We start from the raw sequence: 22,165 nt of genomic DNA on the forward strand, positions 1-22,165 counted from the left end.
AGCACCACTGAAAGAAGACTGATCCCATCCTCCTGACACCCATCCCTTAAGTATTGATCCTCCCTCAGTCTTCTCTTCTCCAGACCAAAAAGCCCCAATTCTCTGAGTCTTTCCTCCTAAGAGAGATGTCTCAGTCTCCTCAACAGCTCACAGGAGGCCTGTACCAGTTGTCCTTTGGTGAACTCTAATTTCTCAGTGTTCAGAAGCAGTCATTTCACTCTAGATACACTGCACTAGGCATATTTCTGTTTCCCCCCTGATAAGAACATAGGAAATTTTTCAGTAGATTCATTTTCTAGAGCACACCCCAGGCATAAGAAACCAATGGAGTATTTTCTTTTTGTCAACTTTGACTGCTATATGTTTTTTTTGTCTGTGAAATAATTGTTTCTGTGAAATAATGTCTTAATTAAGAAGCTTAACATTAATTTTAAACTAAAAATATCTAAAAATCATTTTAAATGCAGAGATTTAAGACATTTAAAACTAATTTTAAACTGAGAAATGTAAAATTAATTTTAAGCTAAGAAATTTAAAACTCATTTTAAACAAAGAGGTTTTAAAATTAATTTTCAGCTGACAAATGTCAAATTAATTTTAAGACAATACATTTAAATTTTAAGTTAACAAGTTTAAAGTTAAGCAAAGAAATTTAACTGTCAAGCTAATAAATTCAAAACTCCAAGTAAGAAAATTAAATTTTAAGCTAATACATTGAAATGCCCATCTAAAAATGTAAACAACAATCTAAGAAACTTAAATTTCAACCTAACAAATTTAAATTTCAAGCTAAGAAATTACATTTACATTTCAAGCTAAGAAATTTCATTTAGATTTCAACCTCAGAAATTTAACTTTCAAGCTGATGAATTATATTTATGTTTCAAGCTCAGAAATTTCACTTAGATTTCAACCTCAGAAATTTCATTTCAATTTCAAGCTAATGAATTACATTTCAAGCTAAGAAATTTCATTTAGGTTTCAACCTCAGAAATTTAAATTTCAAGCTAAGAAATTACATTTACATTTCAAGCTAAGAAATTTAATTCATATTTCAACCTCAGAAATTTAACTTTCAAGCTGATGAATTATATTTATGTTTCAAGCTAAGAAATTTAATTTAGATTTCAACCTCAGAAATTTAAATTCCATGCTAATGAATTACATTTACATTTCAAGCTAAGAAATTTCATTTAGATTTCAACCTCAGAAATTTAAATTTCAAACTGATGAATTACATTTAGATTTCAAGCTAAGAAATTTAATTTAGATTTCAACCTCAGAAATTTAAATTCCATGCTAATGAATTACATTTACATTTCAAGCTAAGAAATTTCATTTAGATTTCAACCTCAGAAATTTCATTTCAATTTGAAGCTGATGAATTACATTTCAAGCTAAGAAATTTAATTTAGATTTCAACCTCAGAAATTTAAATTCCATGCTAATGAATTACATTTACATTTCAAGCTAAGAAATTTCATTTAGATTTCAACCTCAGAAATTTCATTTCAATTTGAAGCTGATGAATTACATTTCCAGCTAAGAAATTTAATTTAGATTTCAACCTCAGAAATTTAAATTCCATGCTAATGAATTACATTTACATTTCAAGCTAAGAAATTTCATTTAGATTTCAACCTCAGAAATTTCATTTCAATTTCAAGCTAATGAATTACATTTCAAGCTAAGAAATTTCATTTAGATTTCAACCTCAGAAATTTAAATTTCAAGCTGATGAATTACATTTACATTTCAAGCTAAGAAATTTCATTTAAATTTCAACCTCAGAAATTTAACTTTCATGCTAATGAATTACATTTACATGTCAAGCTAAGAAATTTCACTTAGATTTCAACCTCAGAAATTTCATTTCAATTTCAAGCTAATGAATTACATTTCAAGCTAAGAAATTTCATTTAGATTTCAACCTCAGAAATTTAAATTTCAAGCTGATGAATTATATTTATGTTTCAAGCTAAGAAATTTCATTTAGATTTCAACCTCAGAAATTTAAATTCCATGCTAATGAATTACATTTACATTTCAAGCTAAGACATTTCATTTAGATTTCAACCTCAGAAATTTAAATTTCAAGCTGATGAATTACATTTACATTTCAAGCTAAGAAATTTCATTTAGATTTCAACCTCAGAAATTTAACTTTCAATCTGATGAATTATATTTATGTTTCAAGCTAAGAAATTTCATTTAGATTTCAACCTCAGAAATTTAAATTCCATGCTAATGAATTACATTTACATTTCAAGCTAAGACATTTCATTTAGATTTCAAGCTCAGAAATTTAATTTAAATTTCAAGCTAGTGAATTGAATTTCAAGCTAAGAAATTTCATTTATTATTCAACCTAAGAAATTTCATGTAAATTTCAAGCTAATGAATTACATTTCAACCTCAGCAATTTAATTTAGATTTCAACCTCAGCAATTTCACTTAAATTTCAAGCTAAGAAATTTAAATTTTAAGATAATGAATTTGAATTTTCAACCAAGAACTTTAAGGGGAGAAATTAAATTTAACTGACTGAGCTAAGAAATGTGAATTTTTGTTTTAAACAAATCAATTTAATTCCCATTTTAAATTAAGACATTTAAAATGGATGTTGATCTGGAGTGGAAGGCAAGCCTCTGATATCTGCTGGTCCTTTTAACATTTCCACATGAAAGCAAAACTGCTGAAAGCTGTAACCAGCTGCAGAACTGGCGCTGTGTCTTGAATAATTTAGTACATCTCATCTCATCTCATCCTACCTGGATGTCAATGCTGTGTCTCTAGCTGGGAGAAGCTGAGTGCAGCTAGTTAAATGCTAGGATGGTTTTAGTGTTGCCTACAGCAAGGTGGCTGCACTTGTGTCATTTCCTTCTCAGAATAACTCTCAATCACAGCATTACTGACCATTATGTAACCACAGGATGGAAGTTTCTTCCCGTAAGGCCAGTGCATCATCCATGTAGCCTGGCCTTCTAAGGAACAGAGAGATTAAACTAAGTACTGCTGAGGTGAAAACCTCAAAGCAAAAATAATACATGGGGCATAATCTAGGTGTGCACAGCAGATGTTGTAGTGTGTTGGTCCTGTTGGAAGTATGGAATCATGGAATCATAGAATCAACCAGGTTGGAAGAGACCGAAGCACTACATCAGCTAATGATTACTTTATTCGTTAGACTACCAGGACTTTACAATGAATTTTGCTCTCTTTAATATTGACCATAGGACACTCATAATTTGTCTAATTCCTCAGGTGTTGAAGGCCAGACCTCAAGAATCAGTTGAAGGGAAAGAAGCAGCACAAAACTGCTGCAGTAGGAAAACAGAGCTTTTATCACAGAATCACTATGGTTGTAGAAGACCTCCATGATCAGCAAGTCTAACCATTATCTAACTCTACCAGGGCCACTGGTACACCATATCCCTGAGCACCATATCTAGACAGTTTTTAAATGCATCCAGGGATGGTGATTCAACCATTTCTAGTCTTTGAGAACCCTTTAGGTATAGAAGTCTTTCCTCAGAGAAACATAGACTTTTTTTTGGTGGGAAAAGACCTCTAAGATCATCAAGTCCAACCACTTGTCTTACACAACTATAGCCACTAAACCATGTTCCAAACTGCCATGTTCACACATTCCATTAACACCTTCCTGGGCAATCGTAAACAATTTCTTCCCACTATCCAACCTAACTCTCTCCTGGCATTGTAGCTTTGCTTCAGTGCTTTATACACAATGACACACTGAGAAAAAGCTATGGGATACTTGAGAGGATGGATATAATACACTACTTTTTCACTTCTTTGGAGGTGCCTATTGTTATCAAATGAAACGGAAGCACACACCCTTTCTGACTGGTACTTGCTGATTCAGGACTCACTGAAATCAGTCACAATAAATCACGTCCTGACCTCCTTTGTTCTATGTTCTCTGCTTTGAAGTCCACTGGCAGGTTTAGAATCCATTTTTCATCAGTGGTGGCAGCAATGATCACTTGAACTCAAATTTTCTATTGTTTATCTAAATATGAATTATCAAAGACAAAGAGTTTATCTTCCAGTGCTGTGGTCATTTCAACAGTTCAGCAGTTCTGCCTGCAGTGAAGTAGAAACATACCTGAGCTCCTTTACTGCCTGCATGTGGACTTGGCAAGGGTATTGCTTATTATAGAAATTTTTGAGCATCTGCACAGCTTTGCCTTATGTGAAGAGTTCCACACTGCTTCTCTTTCAGCTGTGTATTTTCTTTTGTGCTGCCTACTGTCAGGTATCAAATATGAAGGGTTTGTCCTGCTTTGACTAAAACCAAAAGAGATCTAAATTTCAGAGCTACCCAAACAAAAATGTAGAGGAATGCAAGTACGATTTAAAAGGAAAAAGCTTCTCAATACAAGGCTCAGTCTTGCATCTGTACTTGCAGAAAAATCCTTCTGAAATCACATGCTCAATTATCATAGAATCATAGAATTAACCAGGTTGGAAGAGACCTCCAAGATCATCCAGTCCAACCTAGCACCCAGCCCTAGCCAGTCAACTAGACCATGGCACTAAGTGCCTCATCCAGTCTTTTCTTGAACACCTCCAGGGATGGTGACTCCACCACCTCCCTGGGCAGCCCATTCCAATGGCAAATCACTCTCTCTGTGAAGAATTACTTCAAGAATGTGTGATTTAAATATTTGAAAAGGAGAAAATCAATCCATAAAATGGTTTTCCCTGCTTTGTGCAATATGAACATTAAAACAACACATTTAAAGGCTAAATAAAGGTTTGACATAGCAAATTAGACTTTAGGACATTTGAATTGACTAAACAATTGTATCAACCCTTGGTAAACTGATGGATGGCCAGAATGTAGTGCAAGTCTGAAGGGGTTACCTTCTTCAATCAGAGAGTTGAGTTTGTGTTAAACCTTGAGGATTAATGTAGATAGAAAAGCATAACTATTACTTGTGTAAAATGTAATGTGGGACAAAATAGTATCACCTATGACCCATTTGATCAATGCAGAATGGTATTTCTCCTTAATCACTCAGTATGGTTGCACATGAAGAGCTTGTTTAGACTCCACAGTTGCCTGTGAGTCAGTGGGACTCTGTGTTTGCTTTTGTGGATTGGAACCTATCAAGCCTTTTCCTGATGTGACTGATGTCACACATGAGTACATCCCATAGGATTTGTAAAGGCTGTATTTGTGAGCTGTGTTTGTTGTCTTAATACATCTAGGCTGTCCATAAGTACTGTTTACTTCAGATCAATTTCTGAGACCCTTGTGGGTCTTGCGTTACACCTGTCTAGATTCTGGTGTCTAACAGAGCTGCATGATCTGAAACTGGTTGTTTCTACTGAGGAAACACAGTACAGTGTTGTTTGTTCTGCTGCTTAGACATCTCCATGTTTCTATTACTTCCTGCCTCTCCATACATATATGTATGTTTTTATATTTTGCTTACTGCTCAGCCAAGGTGATCCAGGGAATCAGTCATGCAGGTAGGACAACAGAAATTACAATTCAAATGTATATGTCTCAAATTCACAATAAGCTGTTGATGGAATATTGTCCTTCCACCTGGAGTGCCTTACTTGTGTAGCTATAGTTAAAAACACAGCCTGGGCCCTGCATTAATCCGGGGGGAGGGAGTGGGGAAGAATCCTTTATATATCAAACAATGTGCCTGAAGGGGAGTTTGAATCTGTCTTTACCTTGAAGAGCAGCACGTTCAGGCAAACCAGTAGAGGCAATGTTGTCTGCGGTTTGAGTGGCTTCTTTAGAGATACCTACTACTATGGCTGCTTTTTAAATGAGGCTAATAAAGAGAGGATTTGAAAAATGAAAATGAAAATATTAAGGGTAATTAGAAGGCATAAAGACGTGCAGAAGGCAAAAAGAAGTGAAGGCAGCAGAAAGAAAGCGAACATCACTGTTCCGGTAACACAAGGAAAAGCAAGAGTGTGCAGAAAATGAGACTCTAGGGGATACTTTCTTAAACCAGTAGTTTTTTTATCCTCTTGAGAAAAAGTGGTAACTGTTAATTTGACCAAATTGACTGGCCTTGCTTGGCTAGGTTGATTAGGGTTTAACTAAGTGTTACTTAAGTCCTTGCCTTTTAATTTTCAGACAGCTGGGAGCTAGAATTTCAACAGAAAATTGGTAACTCTTGGGGGCTCATGTTTAAAAGCCAGTAAGAGCATACCACCTGGATGTGACAAAGTGTGGCATGTTTGATGCTTTACTAAGGTGATGAGTTTGCCTTACTCTCAATGACATTGGCCTTGCTCTCACCTTGCTGTTCAGCAGTCTTATGCTTGGCCTGTGGTTGCCATCACTTGGCTAAGTTGGTGGCTAGGTTGACATTAGTAATGGAGGTGTCCCATTGGAGAGCTGCTGCTTCTTTGAGTGAGTATCCAAGAGTTTTCTGGGACCCCCCCAAATGCAAAGAACTTTATTCTGATATGCCTATAACCAGTAACCTAATCTAGAAGTAGTACTCTACTCTAGAATGATAATTTGAGGCTTTTCCACTTCCTGATGTTTCCTCTTTTGAAACTGAGATTTATACTAGAACATTCTCTCATTTTTTTCTTGTCTACTTTGAGAATTCTTCCTTTAAAAACTTAACCTACAGAATGACCTGGTTGGAAAAGACCTTGTGATTGAGTCCATCTATGGATGGACCAAATCCTCTGTGTGTGTGATCTCCTAAAATCAACTTGTACACAACTGTTAGACCATATCCTGAAGCTCCTTGTTTAAACCTCTTTTAAACACCTCCTTGGACAGCCTGTTCCAGTGCTCAAAACTTAATCTTGTGGGTACATTGGCCAACTCAACTGTACTGGTTGTGAGTGCACGGTCACTGAAGGGTAGGACTCTGAGGAGAGGCTGCAACTGCTCTGAGCTAGGCACAACCACTGGTTCCAACAGTCATGATGGTGGCACCTTGGGGAGAGCCTCTGTGAGAAAGGGAAAAATCACTGCACAGGGTGAGGAAAAGGGAACAAAAAGCATGAGGGATTGGTGGCATAGAGAACATTGAGGTGGAAGATGGAGGAGGAGCAGCAGGCACTCCATGGTGTAGCAGGTATTTCCTGAAGTCCAGGGAAGACTCACACTGGAGCAGGCAGATATTCCATAGGATTATGGAATTATAGAATGGGTTCAGCTGGAAGAGACCTTAAAGATCATGTAGTTCTAACCCTCCCTGCCAGAAGACCAGATTGCATCCTGCCTCATCCACTAATCCACTATGGTCTGAAACACTTTGAGGGATGAAACATCCACAACTTCTCTTTGCAACCCATTTCAGTGTTTCACCACCCTCATAGCAAAGAACTTCTCAATGTCCAATCTCAATCTATCCCACTCTAGTTTAAAACTATTGCCTCTTGTCATATTACTACAGGTCCTTATAAACAGTCTCTCCCTAGCTTTCCTGTAGCCCCATTCAGGTACTAGAAGGGTGCTATAACATCTGCCCAGAATCTTCTCTTCTACAGACCCAACCCTCTCAGCCTGCTCCCATAGCAGAGGTGCTTCAGCCCCCTCTGATGATCTTTGAGATCTGTTTCCTGAAAGTACTGCTGTTCCTTCAGAGCCTGCAGCAGGCAGAGTAGTCAGGAGTGAAGCAGAGCCTGGGAAAGGGAGGATTGGTGATGTTTCAGTGTTTGTGTCTCACTATCCTAAGCTATTTAAATAAATTAATTTTGATAAGAGTCTGCTTTGCTGGTGGAGATAGTTGGCAAGCAATCTTTTTGTCTTTAGGTCTACTGAGAAGCTTTTGGATCTTATTTTCTCTTGTAGAGAAAGGGGAGTAAAAGAGTGAATGAGTGATTGTTTGGTGCTTAGTTGAGGCTAACTCACTGCAGGTGAATTCAGTTGGTCAAATAGTCATTTAGACCCTTTTGAGATGCCCTAAGTTACAGTACAGGTTGGCAGCGTTGCTGTGGGATCCATTGGTGACCTTTGCCTTCTGTGGCAACAGCTGGAGGGCCTGGAGGCCCTCAAAGCATAGTTGGCACTGATCCATGGGCAGCTGGATGTCGTCTTGTGAGTATTGGTTTGAGCTCAGAGCCTACCACAGAATCATAGAATTGTTTTGGTTGGAAAAGGCCTTTGAGATCATCATACTCCTCACTGCCCTCCTCTAAAGAAAAGGGAGCTGATACAAGGCTCAGCTAATGTTTCTGTATGGGTTTGAGCACTTCATCTGAACAGGGCATTACCAATTGTGTGTCAGAGTTTCACTGCACACTACATTGCTTTTGTTGAGCTTTCTTTTTGACCTTAGTTACACTAAAGATTTTGTAATCAGTAAAACTCCAGGTTGCTTCACATCTCCTGAAAAGCAGAATAATATTTGCTCCTAAACTCGATTAATAACATGCTTTCTTTACTGATAATTTGGTGAGGCTCTGGCATAGACATAATCTAATGCCTGTTAAAACTGGTAGGAGTAATGCATCCTTGAAGTTAGGTGAATTTAATTGGGAAATATTTCACCTGGCCAATTAATGAAGCAATAATTATTATTTCAGTTCTATGATGATAAACAAGTAAGGGAATGAAATCCTTTTAAAATATAGCTATCATTCTTAAGAAGATCTAGATCCTTTTAATGTGGGTGTTTGATGTTAGGGGTTTTTTTTTGGTGTGGGGAGAGGGTTAGTAGAAAGAAGTTGATGTTTTTTAAAGGAGTTACTTATGATGTCAGTGGCAGGATAATAAAGAGAGGATACCTTATCTAAATTGTGTTTACCAGTAAAATTTGGTTTTCCAGTCTTGTCAAAGAATTGGTAGAGAGTTACCTTGCAAAGTAGTGGCTGAAAGCATGTGCTAGCATCCACAAGATGGAAGCAGACACAAATAACTGTACATGTCAAAGCTGCCATAGGCATCAGTGTTGTCTTTGGATCTGTTTATTGGTGAGCATTATGTATCTGTCAGAGGCAGGGGCAGAAAAAGTCTCTGAGATATGTTTGATGTGCTTGAACTTATACTTGTGCCTCCGTATCGTTAGTATGTAACTTTGGAACTGGTTGTCTGGCTGATGCTTTTTTGTTTTGTTTTGTTTGGAGTGATACAGAGATTGATTATATGTCCTGAAGGAGGTAAAATATCTATCAACTTTGAGTGGAGCCTTACTTGAAGACAGGCTGCAAGGCCAGTAAACTAGTATATGAATCCAAAATCAAACCTAGCAACTACAGCTCACGTAGTGTGAGAACTTGCATATACTGCAGTGAAGCCTCCTTGCTACGATGCTTATTTTATGGTGCAAGTATGACTGCCAATTAAAAAGTAGTTCCTTTAAAACTATTCAGAAATATCTCATATCTGAATTTGGTGAGACACTGGCACAGGTTGCCCAGGGAGGATGTGGATGCTCCCTCCCTGGAGGTGCTCAAGGTCAGGTTGGATGAGGCCTTGAGTGACCTGTTCTAGTGGGAGGTGTCCCTGCCTATGGTGAGGGGTTGCAACTGGATGATCTTTGAGGTCCCTTCTAACCTAAACCATTCTGCCTCAATGAAGTCAACTTAAATGATTTTCTGAAGTTCAGATTTTTACCATCAGTTAAACTTTCAGTCTTACAGATTGGGCTGAATACAAAGATGTGTTCACTCTAGTGGGTTAGAGCATTCGCTCTAATGCGTTAGAGCAAATCCCTCTCCCAGTGACTTATCATAAACCCCCCAGCCCCTCTGAGAGAGTAAATTCACTACAACTCAGGATTTCAAAAGCCAGGAAATGAAATTGCAGTTTTACAGTTAAACTAAATATAACAGTATAGACAAAATAAACTATTACAGAATATAAAACCCTTGGAGGAGGTGAGGATGAAGTAAAGTGGCAGTGAAGCGGCAGCCTTAAGCAGCAGGGGGGGAAGATAACAGGGAGCACAGCAAAAGCAGCAAGGGGAAGACACAAGCTGTGCTGCCAGATACAAAGGTTTCAATGCTCCAGTGAAATTATATTAACTTATCCATTGTTGCCACTTTATCATTGAATTAGGCAGGGTTGGAAGGGACCACAGGGATCATCTAGTTCCAACCCCCCTGCCATGGGCAGGGACACCCTACCCTAGGGCAGGCTGGCCAGAGCCTCATCCAGCCTGGCCTTAAACACCTCCAGGGATGGGGCCTCAACCACCTCCCTGGGCAACCCATTCCAGGCTCTCACCACTCTCATGCTGAAGAATTTCCTCCTCATGTCCAGGTAGAACCTACCCATGCCTATCCCTGGCACATTCACCTTTTCACTCAGAAACTGGAGTACTTTTCCACTTTACAATCAGTTTCTAAGTTTCTCTGTTCCTGATATTTTTACCTGAGCCAGAAACCTAGCTCAAACAGCCACAAATGAAAATATGGCAAACCTGGAAAATTATTTTCATTTCATTCAGAATAGATTTGTTTCTGTCAGAGCATGTCTCCCACTCTTGATAACTTGACAGTTAGTCAGGGCTTACAGAATTGGCTCCAGGGAGCTAGGGTTTACTGGAAGAGCCATGTCAAAGCTGCTAGTTTTTCTTCAGGCTGACTGTCTTAATCTGATTTTTATCTGAAACATTTGACTTCTTTTTTTTTTGCATTTGGCCTAGGGCTGTGTTATGTATGTGCAAATGCAATAATTGGATTTGCAATCTGATGCCTTTTGAAGATTTCCAAAGCAGCAGAATAAAAGTGGTGATGAAAAGAGAGTATTTTAAAACCTGAGTGTTACATAGAATATTGTGGGTTATCTTTGTGGGTTATCTCTGGCCTTTGCATTTGTTTCCCTTACAGAACTGCTAGAAGGCAAAAAAAATGTGGTTTTGGGCAAGACTCGAAGTTATTTGGAATATAAGGAGGTTAGCAACTTGGAGAGGCTCATGATGTGTTGAGTGATGCAGTATCTGAGTTGCAAAAGATAACTGAGATGTTGTAAAGCCTAATTTTGATGTTGTCAGGAAGTAGTGCTATGAAAAAAAGTTACTTTGCAAGCATGTTTTTTGTTTTTTATTGGTTTTTTTCCATCAGAATGACAGATAAATTAAAATCTGATAAATCTTTCTCATCATGTGCAGTTTTAATTTCTGATTTTGTATTTATTTGGCAGTGGTGGGACCCCGACTCCAGCTCCGCTGGCTGATGTTACCACGTTGAGGGGTGAGTTTTCATCTAACTCCTGTCAAGGCTGATTCTGAATGACCAGGAAATGGAGCAATTTGGTCATGGTTAGACTTTAGAAGGAGCTGTGAAATTTTGAGTTTTGCATCACAAATAATGCTGTTTGTGAGCTGGAGATCATAGAATTGTAGGATCAGTCAGGGTTGGAAGGGACAACAGGGGTCATCTAGCTCCAACCCCCCCTGCCATGGGCAGGGACACCCTACCCTAGGGCAGGCTGGCCAGAGCCTCATCCAGCCTGGCCTCATGGTCTAGCCTTGAGCTCTGTGGTAAAGGGTTGGACTTGATGATCTGTGAGGTCTCTTCCAACCCTGATGATACTGTGATACCTCCAGAGATGGGACCTCAACCACCTCCCTGGGCAGCCCATTCCAGGTTCTCACCACTGTTATGGTAAAGAACTTCCTCCTTATATCCAGTCTGAACCTACCCACCTCCAGCTTTGCTCCATTCCTCCTAGTCCTGTCATTACCTGATCATGTTATAAGCTGACATAGTTTTGTTATTGGATGAACCATGAAAACCCTACTTGTGGAATTAGTCCTGTGCACTTTTTACATAGACCTGCTTAGAGAGAACATTTGCTTAGTGTTTTATTCTGATGAGTGTATTTGATACTTTACTCGAGGCTCTTCAGGTGTTTCCTGTGTTGTTCTTGTCGCATTTAGGTGAACAGGAATCCTATTTTACTGTGGGTTTATGCTTGCTAAACAGCTTCTGTATGTCTGTCTACATGCACATGGGTATAAAAACTCCTAACAAAGTACAATAATACTGCCCTGTCTCGAACTCAGATGCAGCTGCCAATGTTCCTTCCCCTCATGAGATCTCCATTGAGAGTCCTGCAGATGGTACAGTCCGTGAAGATGCAGACACTACTGTAAGTGTTTGGGGTTTGTTTTTCACTTGCTTCAGCATTCTGTTGCCTGAATAATATTGTTTGTGGTCATTTGCATTTCCTAGAACTAGTTTAGCCTGGAGAAGGGGAAGCTTGGGATGACCTCATTGCTGTCTACAACTACCTGAAAGGGCATTGTAGCCAGGTGGGGGTTGGTCTCTTCTCCCAGACAACCAGCAACAGGACAAGGGGACACAGTCTCAAATTGTGCCGCACAGGTCTAGGCTGGATGTTAGGACAAGTTCTTCACAGACAGAGTGATTTGCCCTTGGAATGGGCTGCCCAGGGAGGTGGTGGAGTCACTGTCCCTGGAGGTGTTCAAGCAAAGCCTGGCTGAGGCACTTAGTGCCATGGTCTAGTTGATTGGCCAGGGCTGGGTGCTAGGTTGGACTGGGTGATCTTGGAGGTCTCTTCCAAGCTGGTTGAATCTATGATTCAAATACATTGTTAGCACTGTGTCCTAACACAAATTAGGATTTCATAAAGACAGGGCATGAACTTCAGAAAGCTTTTAAAAAACTTACTTGGTAGGTATTTTCTCCTTTGCAGAGGCTTTGTAATGTTATTTCCCCAACAGTCACTGATTCACAGATTGCATGGGGTTGAAAGGGACTTTCAAAGGTCGTCTTGTCCAACCCCTCTGCAGTGAGCAGGGACATCTTCAACTACACCAGGCTGCCCAGGCCCACATCAAGTCTGATCTTGAATGTCTCCCAGCATGGGGGCCTCAACCACATCTCTGAGCAACCTGTTCCACTATTTTACCACTCTCATTGTAAAGAACTTGCTCCTCATGTCCAACCTAAATCTGCCCTGCTCCTGTTTCAAACCACTGCCCCTTGTCCTATTACTACAAGCCCTTCTGAGCAGTCCTTCCCCAGCCTTTTTGTAGGTCCCCTTTGGGTATTGAAATGTCTCTCCTGTGTTGGGCATCCCAGAGCTGGCCACAGTACTCCAGATGAGGTATCACCAGAGCAGAGCAGAGAAAGACCAGATCAGCTGAGCTGTCTAGGTGAGGATTTTGCTCTAGACATAGTCATAGGACTACACAAGGAATGCCTAGGCCTTCTGAGAGCTACAAAAGTAATCATTACTGCTATGGAAATACAATACACATGAAATTTCTGTGGTAGTATTTTGAGGATCCACATGGTAAAATTGTGAAGGACATCAGAGAGCTGGTCTGGATAGCCATGAAGATTTCTTCTCCTCCTTTGGTCCTTAGATAGACATAGATGAAATTTTGTTTCTCAACCTACAGTCACCCTTGCCTTGATTTTTAACTTCAGACACAGGGAAGCCTATATAGAATCAAAGAATCTCTTGGTAGGAAAAGACATTAAGATCATCAACCCCGATCATAAGCTAACATCTCCTTGGATACAACTCTTAGACCATGTCCCCAGGCTCCTCATCTCCTACAAATCTCCAGGGGTGAAGACTCCCCTGGACAGCCTGTTCCAGTGTCTGGTGAACCTTTTGGTGAAGAACTTTTTCCTAATATCTAACTTGAACCTCCTCTGATGCAACTTGAGTCCTTTTCATCTTGTCCCATCACTTGTTACCTGGGAGAAGAGGCCAGTCCCCACCTTGCTACAACCTCCTTTAGGGAACTGTAGAGAGCAGTGAGGGCTCTCCTCAGCCTTCGCTTCTCCAGACTAAACAATCCCAGTTCCCTCAGCTGCTCCTCACCAGACCTGTTCTCCAGACCCTTCACCAGCCTTGTTGCCCTTCTCTGGACATGCCACAGCCCCTCAACATCCTTCTGTTAGTGAGAGGTCCAAAGCTGGAGACAGTACTCAAGGTGCAGCAAGTACTTAAAAAGTCTCTGTCAGAGTGGGGCTGGCTTTCAGAAGTGCTGATCACCAGATAGCTCCCAGAGGGATATTATTTTCCAGGAAACAGCTCCTCTGGATTAAAATCTGAGCCCAAACTCTAGAATCCAGATGCAGTATTTATGAGCCCACATGACTGAAAAACAAATCTGCAAACCAATGGTGTGGATCAGCTGGCTTTTATTGTCATATAAATGTGGGGGTTTCAACTTAATGATCTCCAGAGGCCTTTTCCAAGCCCTACCATTCTATGGTACTGTGGAGCTCAGTGGATGCTCTGAGAAGCTTAGGAAGCTGCACATGTTGCATGGAAATAGAAGTGATTTAGGATGCTGAGTTTAACTGCACCCTGTTCTGTTAACCCAGTATGGCTGTAAAACAAAGTTGGGCCAAGCTGTGCTTTCTTCTAGAGCTTTCAAGGGTGACTGTGGAGCTCTACAGTATTAGAGCTCCAACAATAAAATACTGAACATGAAACAAGCATACAGCTTCTGACCCAGCTCCAGGATCTGACTTTATTATGTACCAAAAATTCTTGTGGCTTGGTCCCATGTACACTGTTATTCTATTTTTGAAATGGAACTGCCCAAAGTATTTCTGCCTGAGCAGAAAGCAGGACCACTCAGTAAATCAGAAAGAAACCAGAACTGGATTGCTGCTGGTGCTGTAGTGTTTTCACTCTCTACAGTTACATCACACCTCATCATTGTTCTGTGCAGCCAGAACACACTGTAGATTACAAGACCAAGAGTGAGCAGAGCTTGTCTTCTGCACTCATATGTTGACTGTACTTTTGGGTTTGAGGGACTGACAAATGATTGAAAGAGCCACATATTAGCGGCACACATATGCCTCTGCTGATTATGTATCTCTCAAATGCTAACTAGCTTCAAGTAGTGTATTGGTTGCTGTAGTCCTTTACAAAGTTACATAGTTAAAAAATGGGAGAGAACTGAACCAAAATTTTTTAGAGGATCCCTAAACACTGTGTAAGTTATTCACTAGTGGCAGCTAAACTTTCAGGTGAAAGCTTTTTCCATTTCATGCACTGTACATAATGCAAGCAGCAGCTTTGCTGGAAAAAAAATCTGTTTTGTTGGCTCTCTTTTTTGTCTCTTTATGGGGAAAAAGCAAAAACTGCATATAAATAGCCAAAGATATTTGGCTATTTGGCTAAAGTTAACTTACGAGCCAGCTTCTCACCCCCTCTCCCTCTCCTTCTTCCTTCCCCACAAGTTAGAGCAAAACCAGAAGTGGGTAGAGTCAGACTGGATGTTAGGAAAAAGTTCTTCACCATGAGGGTGGTGAGGCACTGGAACAGGTTGCCCAGGGAGGTGGTAGATGTCCCATCCCTGGTAGTTTTTAAGGCTAGGCTCTGAGCAACCTGATCTAGTATGAGGTGTCCCTGGCCACGGCAGGAGTGCCTTTCTATGATACAAGATCTGTTTGGTGGTTGGAGTTAGGTTTTTTCCAGTCTTTCAGTATGCAGGAAGGAATAGTATGCTGGTTGTAAAATACTCAGGAACTAATCAGATAGTATTCTTCCTGTGTTGACCAGTCAATCAGATTAGATTAAAACATGGATTTTGCTGCTGCCCATGGCAACCATGACAGTTACACACTTTCTTGGTGCATTTCACAGCTGCTGCTCCAGGGCTTCTCAGATGTACCAGTTGAAGCCCACCATTTTAGTTCAGCAGAGGTCCCTGCGGATCTCCAAGTTCCCATTGTGTATCTTATGGAAGATGCTTCACTTATTGAGTCTGAAAAACACAGAGTACTTGACTCATAGGACCATAGAACTGTTGAGGTTGGAAGAAACCTCTGAAATCAAGTCCACCCACTTTGCCTAGAATTCACAATCCCACCGCTGCTGCTAGGACACTATCATGTCTCTCAGCACCACATCCATGCATCTTTTAAATACCTTCAGGGATAGCAAATCCACCACCTTCCTGAACAACCTGTCCCAGTGCCTGATAACCCTTTGTGTGAAGGAATTTTTTCCTAATATCCAACCTGAACCTCCTCTGGCACAAGTGGAGGCTATTTCCTCTTGTCCTGTCACTTGTTGCATGTGACAAGAGTCTGATCCCTACCTTGCTCCTACCTCCTATTCTGAATGTAGAACTTGACAAATGTAACTTAGCTTCCAGGTGGAACGCTAAGAGTCTTGTGATAAATGAGTAAATCTGGAGTAAACCAGCCTTTTGCTGACTGGGCTCAAATGAGAGGTCCATGTATCCATGGTTGCACTTTAAATTGCTTCAGTAGCATCCCATGTAACAGAATTTCTCTTTGTAGCTGAGGTCAGCTATATGGCCTTGTACTAGAACAAAGATGTGCAAAGGATGCATTTAGATTAGACATTAGGAAGAAGTTCTTTACTGAGAGTGGAAAGACACTGGAATGGGCTGCCCAGAGAAGTTGTGGATGACTCATCCCTGTAAGTGTTCACGACCAGTGTAGTTGAGGCTTTGTCCAACCTAATCTAGTGGGAGGTGTCCCTGCCCACGGGAGGGTGGTTTGATCTAGGTATTTTTTGAAGGTCCCAACTCAAACCATTCTCTGAAATGGAAAGTAGAATTACCTTCAATATGATCTCACTTTGTAGATGACCTCATCAGTTGTCACCTCTGTGCTTAAGCCTTTTTGAGCATTCCATTACAAACAGGCATGCTGATGGTTGAAGTGAGCATGCTGTGCTTCAAGTGAAGTACACTCGTGACTGTCAGCTTGACCCACCGATGGTGACCTGAGGTGTTCCTGTTACAGAGTCAGAGAATAGTAGGAGTTAAAAGTGACCTCTGAAGATCACCCAGTCCAACTCCCCTGCCAAAGCAGGATCACCTAGCACATGTCACATAGGAACAAATCCAGATGGGCTTTAGAAGTCTCAAAAGAAGGAGACTTCACAACCAATCTGGGCATCCTGGTCCAGTGTTCTGGCACCCTCACAGGAAAGAAGGTTTTCCTCGTGTTAAGATGGAACTGCCTGTGTTCCAGTTTGTGTGCATTGCCCCTTGTCCTACCAGTGAAAAGTCACTGACCCCTTCTTGACACCCACCCTTCAGATGTTTGTAAACGCTCATCAGATCACCTCTCACTTTTCTTACCTCCAGGCTAAACAGCCCCAGGTCTCTTAGCCTTTCCTGATCACTCAGATGTTCCAATCCCTTCATCATCCTGATAGAGTGTAGAGAGGTTTATCTGCCCCAACACAACCCAGAGAAACCTCCAGGTTTGTAGCAGCTGATCCACATAAGAAAGATGTCTGGACCCAAGCTTAGGAATGTAGTGTGCTGTTGATACCTGGCAGGCTGTACATATACATAAGCAGGGATACTTTCTACATGGAGAAAATCCAAGATAGGTAGGAATCTTGTCTGTGGTGAGTAATGAGGATTGATCTCTTGGGAAAAAACAAACCAGCAACCTAAAAAAAAAAAGGCAAATCCAAACAAAAGCATTAAATAAGCTCCTGTTTTCTCCTTTCTTCCTTCATTTCCAGATCAACAATGAGATAAAAAGGCAGGATGAGAAGCTAGTGAGACCTGTAACTGAGCAGATGATTGAGTTCAGCATCTTGATTGTTGGTGAACAGTACAGCGAGGATCTCAGCGACCCAACTTCTGCGAAGCATCAGCGGCTCTCTGAACAATTCGTCTCTCAGGTGATTGCCTCCCCTGACTCTTTCTGTTATCTCTGCAAAGCACACAACATTTCTGTCAGGGCTGGAACATGTTGCCAAGGGAGGTTGTGAGTGACTCCTCCCTGCGGGTGTTCAAGGCCAGCTTGGACAAAGTCTTGAGCAACCCAGTCTAGAGGGAGGTGTCTCTGTCCATAGCAAGGGGGTTGGAGCTAGATGATCCTCAAGGTCACTTGCAACCCAAACGGTTCCATGAACCTATGAATCCATTAAATATCCACCCATCATGAGAACACCCCCTTCTGTCTGACCTGCTGCCTTTTGTCTGTTACACCGTGTGTAGCATACCAGCCACCAGACACCAAATACTCCAGTTTTACTTTTGTATTTCTCATGGCGGAGTCACCGTCCCTGGAGGTGTTCAAGGAAAGCCTGGCTGAGGCACTTAGTGCCATGGTTTAGTTGACTGGATAGGGCTGGGTGCTAGGTTGGACTGGACGATTTTGGAGGTCTCTTCCAACCTGGTTGATTCTGTGATTCTAGGATTACATAGTCTGCTATCAGTTTTGCAGGCAAAAGAAGTAAAAATATGGTTTTGGAAGGGTTAGAAAATTATGCTGAACCCATGAATGGGGACATAATCTAAACAGGACCTTTCTGAGGGACTACTCTCTCCCTTCTCCCCCATTTTCTGATGTACTTTGTCTCAGGTTAGTGAAAGGAACTAATCTAGATGTTATTAATAAATGAAAAGCATTTCCACTTATTGTAGCCCTTTTCAAAGACCTACCAGGGCTAACAAACTCATTCATTATTTCTGCTCAGGAGAGACATTTTCTTAGATGAGTTGCATACACTGCAGTGAGGTAGTCTGTGAAATCTGGGCTGACACAACAACCTTTGCTCCTCATTTCTGCCTATAATCACCAGTGAATGGGAGCACATTTTAAATCCTTCCAGACAGTTCTTAAACACTTAAATCTCATAGGAGTGAGTGGGAAAGAGCCATGATTTGCACTGTTAGGCATTTACTTCAAAGAAAAACCACATGTGTGCATGTGTTACAGCTGTAAATACACATACAAGCTTGATTTTTTACAACTTGATTTCAAGGTAATTTAATCATGTTACAAATAAAGTTACTGCCCAACAAAATACAGATGCATCTTTACAATATGATCATACTGCTGTCTCCTAAATTTCCTCTCCCTGTTTTTTCCAATACTTTTTATATTTCTCTATAATTATGGTAATTTTATTGTTGCCATCATTTTTGTTGTGCCAGTGAGTTTGCCTTTCCTTTCTCTTGGGAGAGGAATACAGAGCGCCATACACATCCTAACCATGGAATTGTAGAAGGGTTTGGATTGGAAGAGACCTTAAAGATCATCTAGTTTATGTTTTCTCTAGCTTTGCTTCCTTCTTAGTCCCATCTACTTGGGGTTCTCTGTTGAATCCATTCCAGTGGGGCTAACCCTGTGCCAGATCCTGGCCAGATGGGAAAGAGATGTACTCTTCACTGCAGCCAAAAAGCATCACCACAACTGTCATAAGTTGCTAGCATCGGCCAGACATCTCAATTTTCCTAGTTGTGTGGCCAAGCAGCAGTGCCACAGTGTGTGTGGAAGAAATGTCAGATGGGCCAGAGGCCACCTGGCACATGGATGTTCCACTGCTTTGATCCTTCGCCTGGTTTTCTCTGTGCTTGGGTGAAGAAACTCACGAAAAAAATCAAGTCAGCAGCACTTTGATTGTTTAAGTCTCACCAGAGACAGTTTAAAAACAGGGAGGTTGGTGAGAGGAAGAAGGATTTGATGAGTAAAAAATAATCCTCAGTTGGCAAGGATCTTTTGGAAGGAAAAAAGAACCCTAAACCAGCAAGACCAATATTCTGTTTCTTGATTTCGACTCATGTAACACGGTTGACTATTGAATTACTCCTGGATGTGTTTGCCATTTTGCTGCTCACACTTGTTTGTTTTTGGTTTTTCTGGTGTAACCCTGCCAAACACTTCTGAGCCCTTTGCATGGTGAGAGCAGTGGAGATGAACCATGTTTTGCACTGCATAACATAGTCAAGGAGGTCCCTTTTCCAGTGGGGGCTGCTGCTCATTTAAGTTGCTGCAATACAAAGGCAGCAAAGGGGAAAAGGATTTGGGGGTCATAGTTGATGAGAGGTTGACCATGTGCTCTTGTGGCCAGGAGGGCCAATGCCATTCTGGGGTGCATTAAAAGGGCTGTTGCTAGTAGGTTGAGGGAGGATCTCCTCCCCCTCTACTCTGCCCTGGTGAGGCTGCATCTGGAGTACTGTATCCAGTTCTGGGACCCCTGTTCCAGAAGGGCATAGAACTGTTTGGAGTCCAGCACAGAGACACAAAGACAATGAAGGGAGTGGAACATCTCTCTATGACAAGAGACTGAGGGAGCTGAGACTCTTTAGCTTGGAGGAGACTGAGGGGTGACCTCATTAATGTTTATAAACCTGTAAAGAGTGAGTGCCAGGAGGATGGAGCCAGGCTCTTCTTGGTGATGCCCAATGACAGGATGAGGGGCAATGGGTAGAAGTTGAGGCATAGGAAGTTCCGTGTGAACATGAGGAGGATTTTTTTCACTGTCAGGGTGACAGAACACTGCAACAGGCTGCTCCCTGCCTGGTTGCATTCCTGTGTGATCTGGTCTAGGTGATCCTGCGTTGGCAGGGGAGGTTGGACTAGATGATCTTCCAAGGTCCCTTTCAGCCCCTGACATTCTGTGTGATTCTATGTATGAAAGCATTTTCCCAAGTTCTTTTTAACCCAGAGAAGCTTGGGGATAACAAAAACGTTTTGGACAGAGAAGGGTTTGTGCTGCATAAGAAAAATAAGAGAAAGAATATTGTCTGTTTGAATACCACCTCCCCTTTAGATATTTATATACAGTTGTTGGGAATTTTGGATAGTTTTTTATACTTCTTGTTTTTCTAATCAGGAAACAATGGCATCAAAACACTTCTTAAAGTGTTTTTCTCAAAACAACTTAGATACAGCTTAAGAAAATGTTAAAAATACTTACTGATTTTTCACTAAATGAGTAAGGTGGAGGAAGCCTGTGTTAATTTTTTGTTTTGTTTTGTTTTGTTTTCCCCTTGAAATAGATGAAAACTGTATTTGAAGGACTACCTGGATATAAAAACATCCACGTCCTAGATTACAGGTAAAAAGATACTGATTTGTAAGTGGTGATTGAAACTGATCATGTATGATGCTGAAGTGTGCTAGCACCACACTCAGAAGAAAGCGAGGCACATGCATGGGGGTTCTTCAGATGGATTAACTGAAGGACAAGTGCTTCCAAACTTCACACCTCTCTATACAGAGGTAGAAATAGAAATACAGGACTGTATGTAAATGTGGTCATCTCTTGTTTTGCTTTTGGCATTCATCAGAGAATCTCACGTGATATACTTGCCTTGATTTTAAGAGAAGGCATTCCAATTCAAGATCCTGCACTACAGTACAGGAAGTTCCACCTCGACATGAGGAGGAACTTCTTTACTGTAAGGGTCATGGAGCACTGGAATAGGCTCCCCAGAGAGGTTGTGGAGTCTCCTTCTCTGGAGACTTTCAAGACCCATCTGCATGTGTTCCTATGTGACCTGTCCTAGATGATGGTTCTGCTCTGACAAAGGGGCTGGACTTGATGGTCTCCAGAGGTCCCTTCCAACTCTTAACATCCCATGATCCTGTGGTTCTACCCTAAAATTAAGAGGTCTTTTCTAATTTAAATTCAGTATCTGATGCATTGTCACCACTGTTGATGTGTCCTAGTAATAAACAGAGAAGAGTATCAAAACCTTTTTGAAAAGATGTGTTTAACATTTTTTTTTCAACTTCTTGATGTTCATTTGGAGTGTCTCTAAAGGTTGGTAGTTGAGGTGCTTCTGCCCTTGATCAAAACAAAAATGGATGAATACTTCTGATACAATGTTTTCACTCTATTTCTCTGAATATTTCTCTTAAATACTACTTTCCTCAAGTTGATCTGTGGTTTGAAATGACATTTTAAGTTAATCTGGGGGAAAAGAAGTCCCTATATGTTATTCATTGAACGTCTGATGTCTGAATCTTGGGGTACATGGATCACAAATTATGATTTTCCTTCAATGGACTAGATAGAACTTTGAGAAGTTAATGAGACTGTTCATGAGTTTCTTAGAATTTATTAGCTGGAATATTCTAGTTATGCATGTAACAGCTATACTGAGAAAGGTTTTATGGTCAGAGCCAGACTATGTGCAATAGGTCAGTAAAATCAGAACAGTTTGTTATCAGACAGAAGAACTATGAAACTTATAACTGTTTGCTGTATTTCTTCTCAAATTTGCGTGCCCTGTGGAATACAAACACAGAAGTGTTAAGAGTTAGAAGATAAAGAAATTCTGAGATTGATTTAACAGATTTTGTTATTGTGTTTTGCTCTGTTTCTATCTTCAGCTCTCCTGAGGATGACAGGTAAGGATAACTATTTAATAGATATTATCATAATACAGATAGAAAAAGAAAACCAAAACATGTTTAGCTGGAGGACACTGTTTTGGGGATTTGTATTTTTGGCTCCAGAGCAAGA

General features: G+C 40.7%; 1 protein-coding gene across 1 annotated transcript in view; it reads left to right on the forward strand.

Annotated features, from left to right (window-relative positions):
- The window catches only part of IMPG2 (interphotoreceptor matrix proteoglycan 2), a 74,500-nt gene that overhangs the window by 30,342 nt on the left and 21,993 nt on the right, over positions 1-22,165 (forward strand). Inside the window, exons 6-10 of the mRNA XM_064143184.1 lie at positions 11,108-11,157; positions 11,973-12,058; positions 17,423-17,584; positions 20,694-20,752; positions 22,033-22,050. Coding sequence (XP_063999254.1) covers positions 11,108-11,157; positions 11,973-12,058; positions 17,423-17,584; positions 20,694-20,752; positions 22,033-22,050 — 375 coding nt within the window. The remainder of the gene's footprint in view (positions 1-11,107; positions 11,158-11,972; positions 12,059-17,422; positions 17,585-20,693; positions 20,753-22,032; positions 22,051-22,165) is intronic.

The sequence above is a fragment of the Pogoniulus pusillus genome, chromosome 5, assembly GCF_015220805.1.
Source record: "Pogoniulus pusillus isolate bPogPus1 chromosome 5, bPogPus1.pri, whole genome shotgun sequence".
Taxonomy (NCBI): domain Eukaryota; kingdom Metazoa; phylum Chordata; class Aves; order Piciformes; family Lybiidae; genus Pogoniulus; species Pogoniulus pusillus.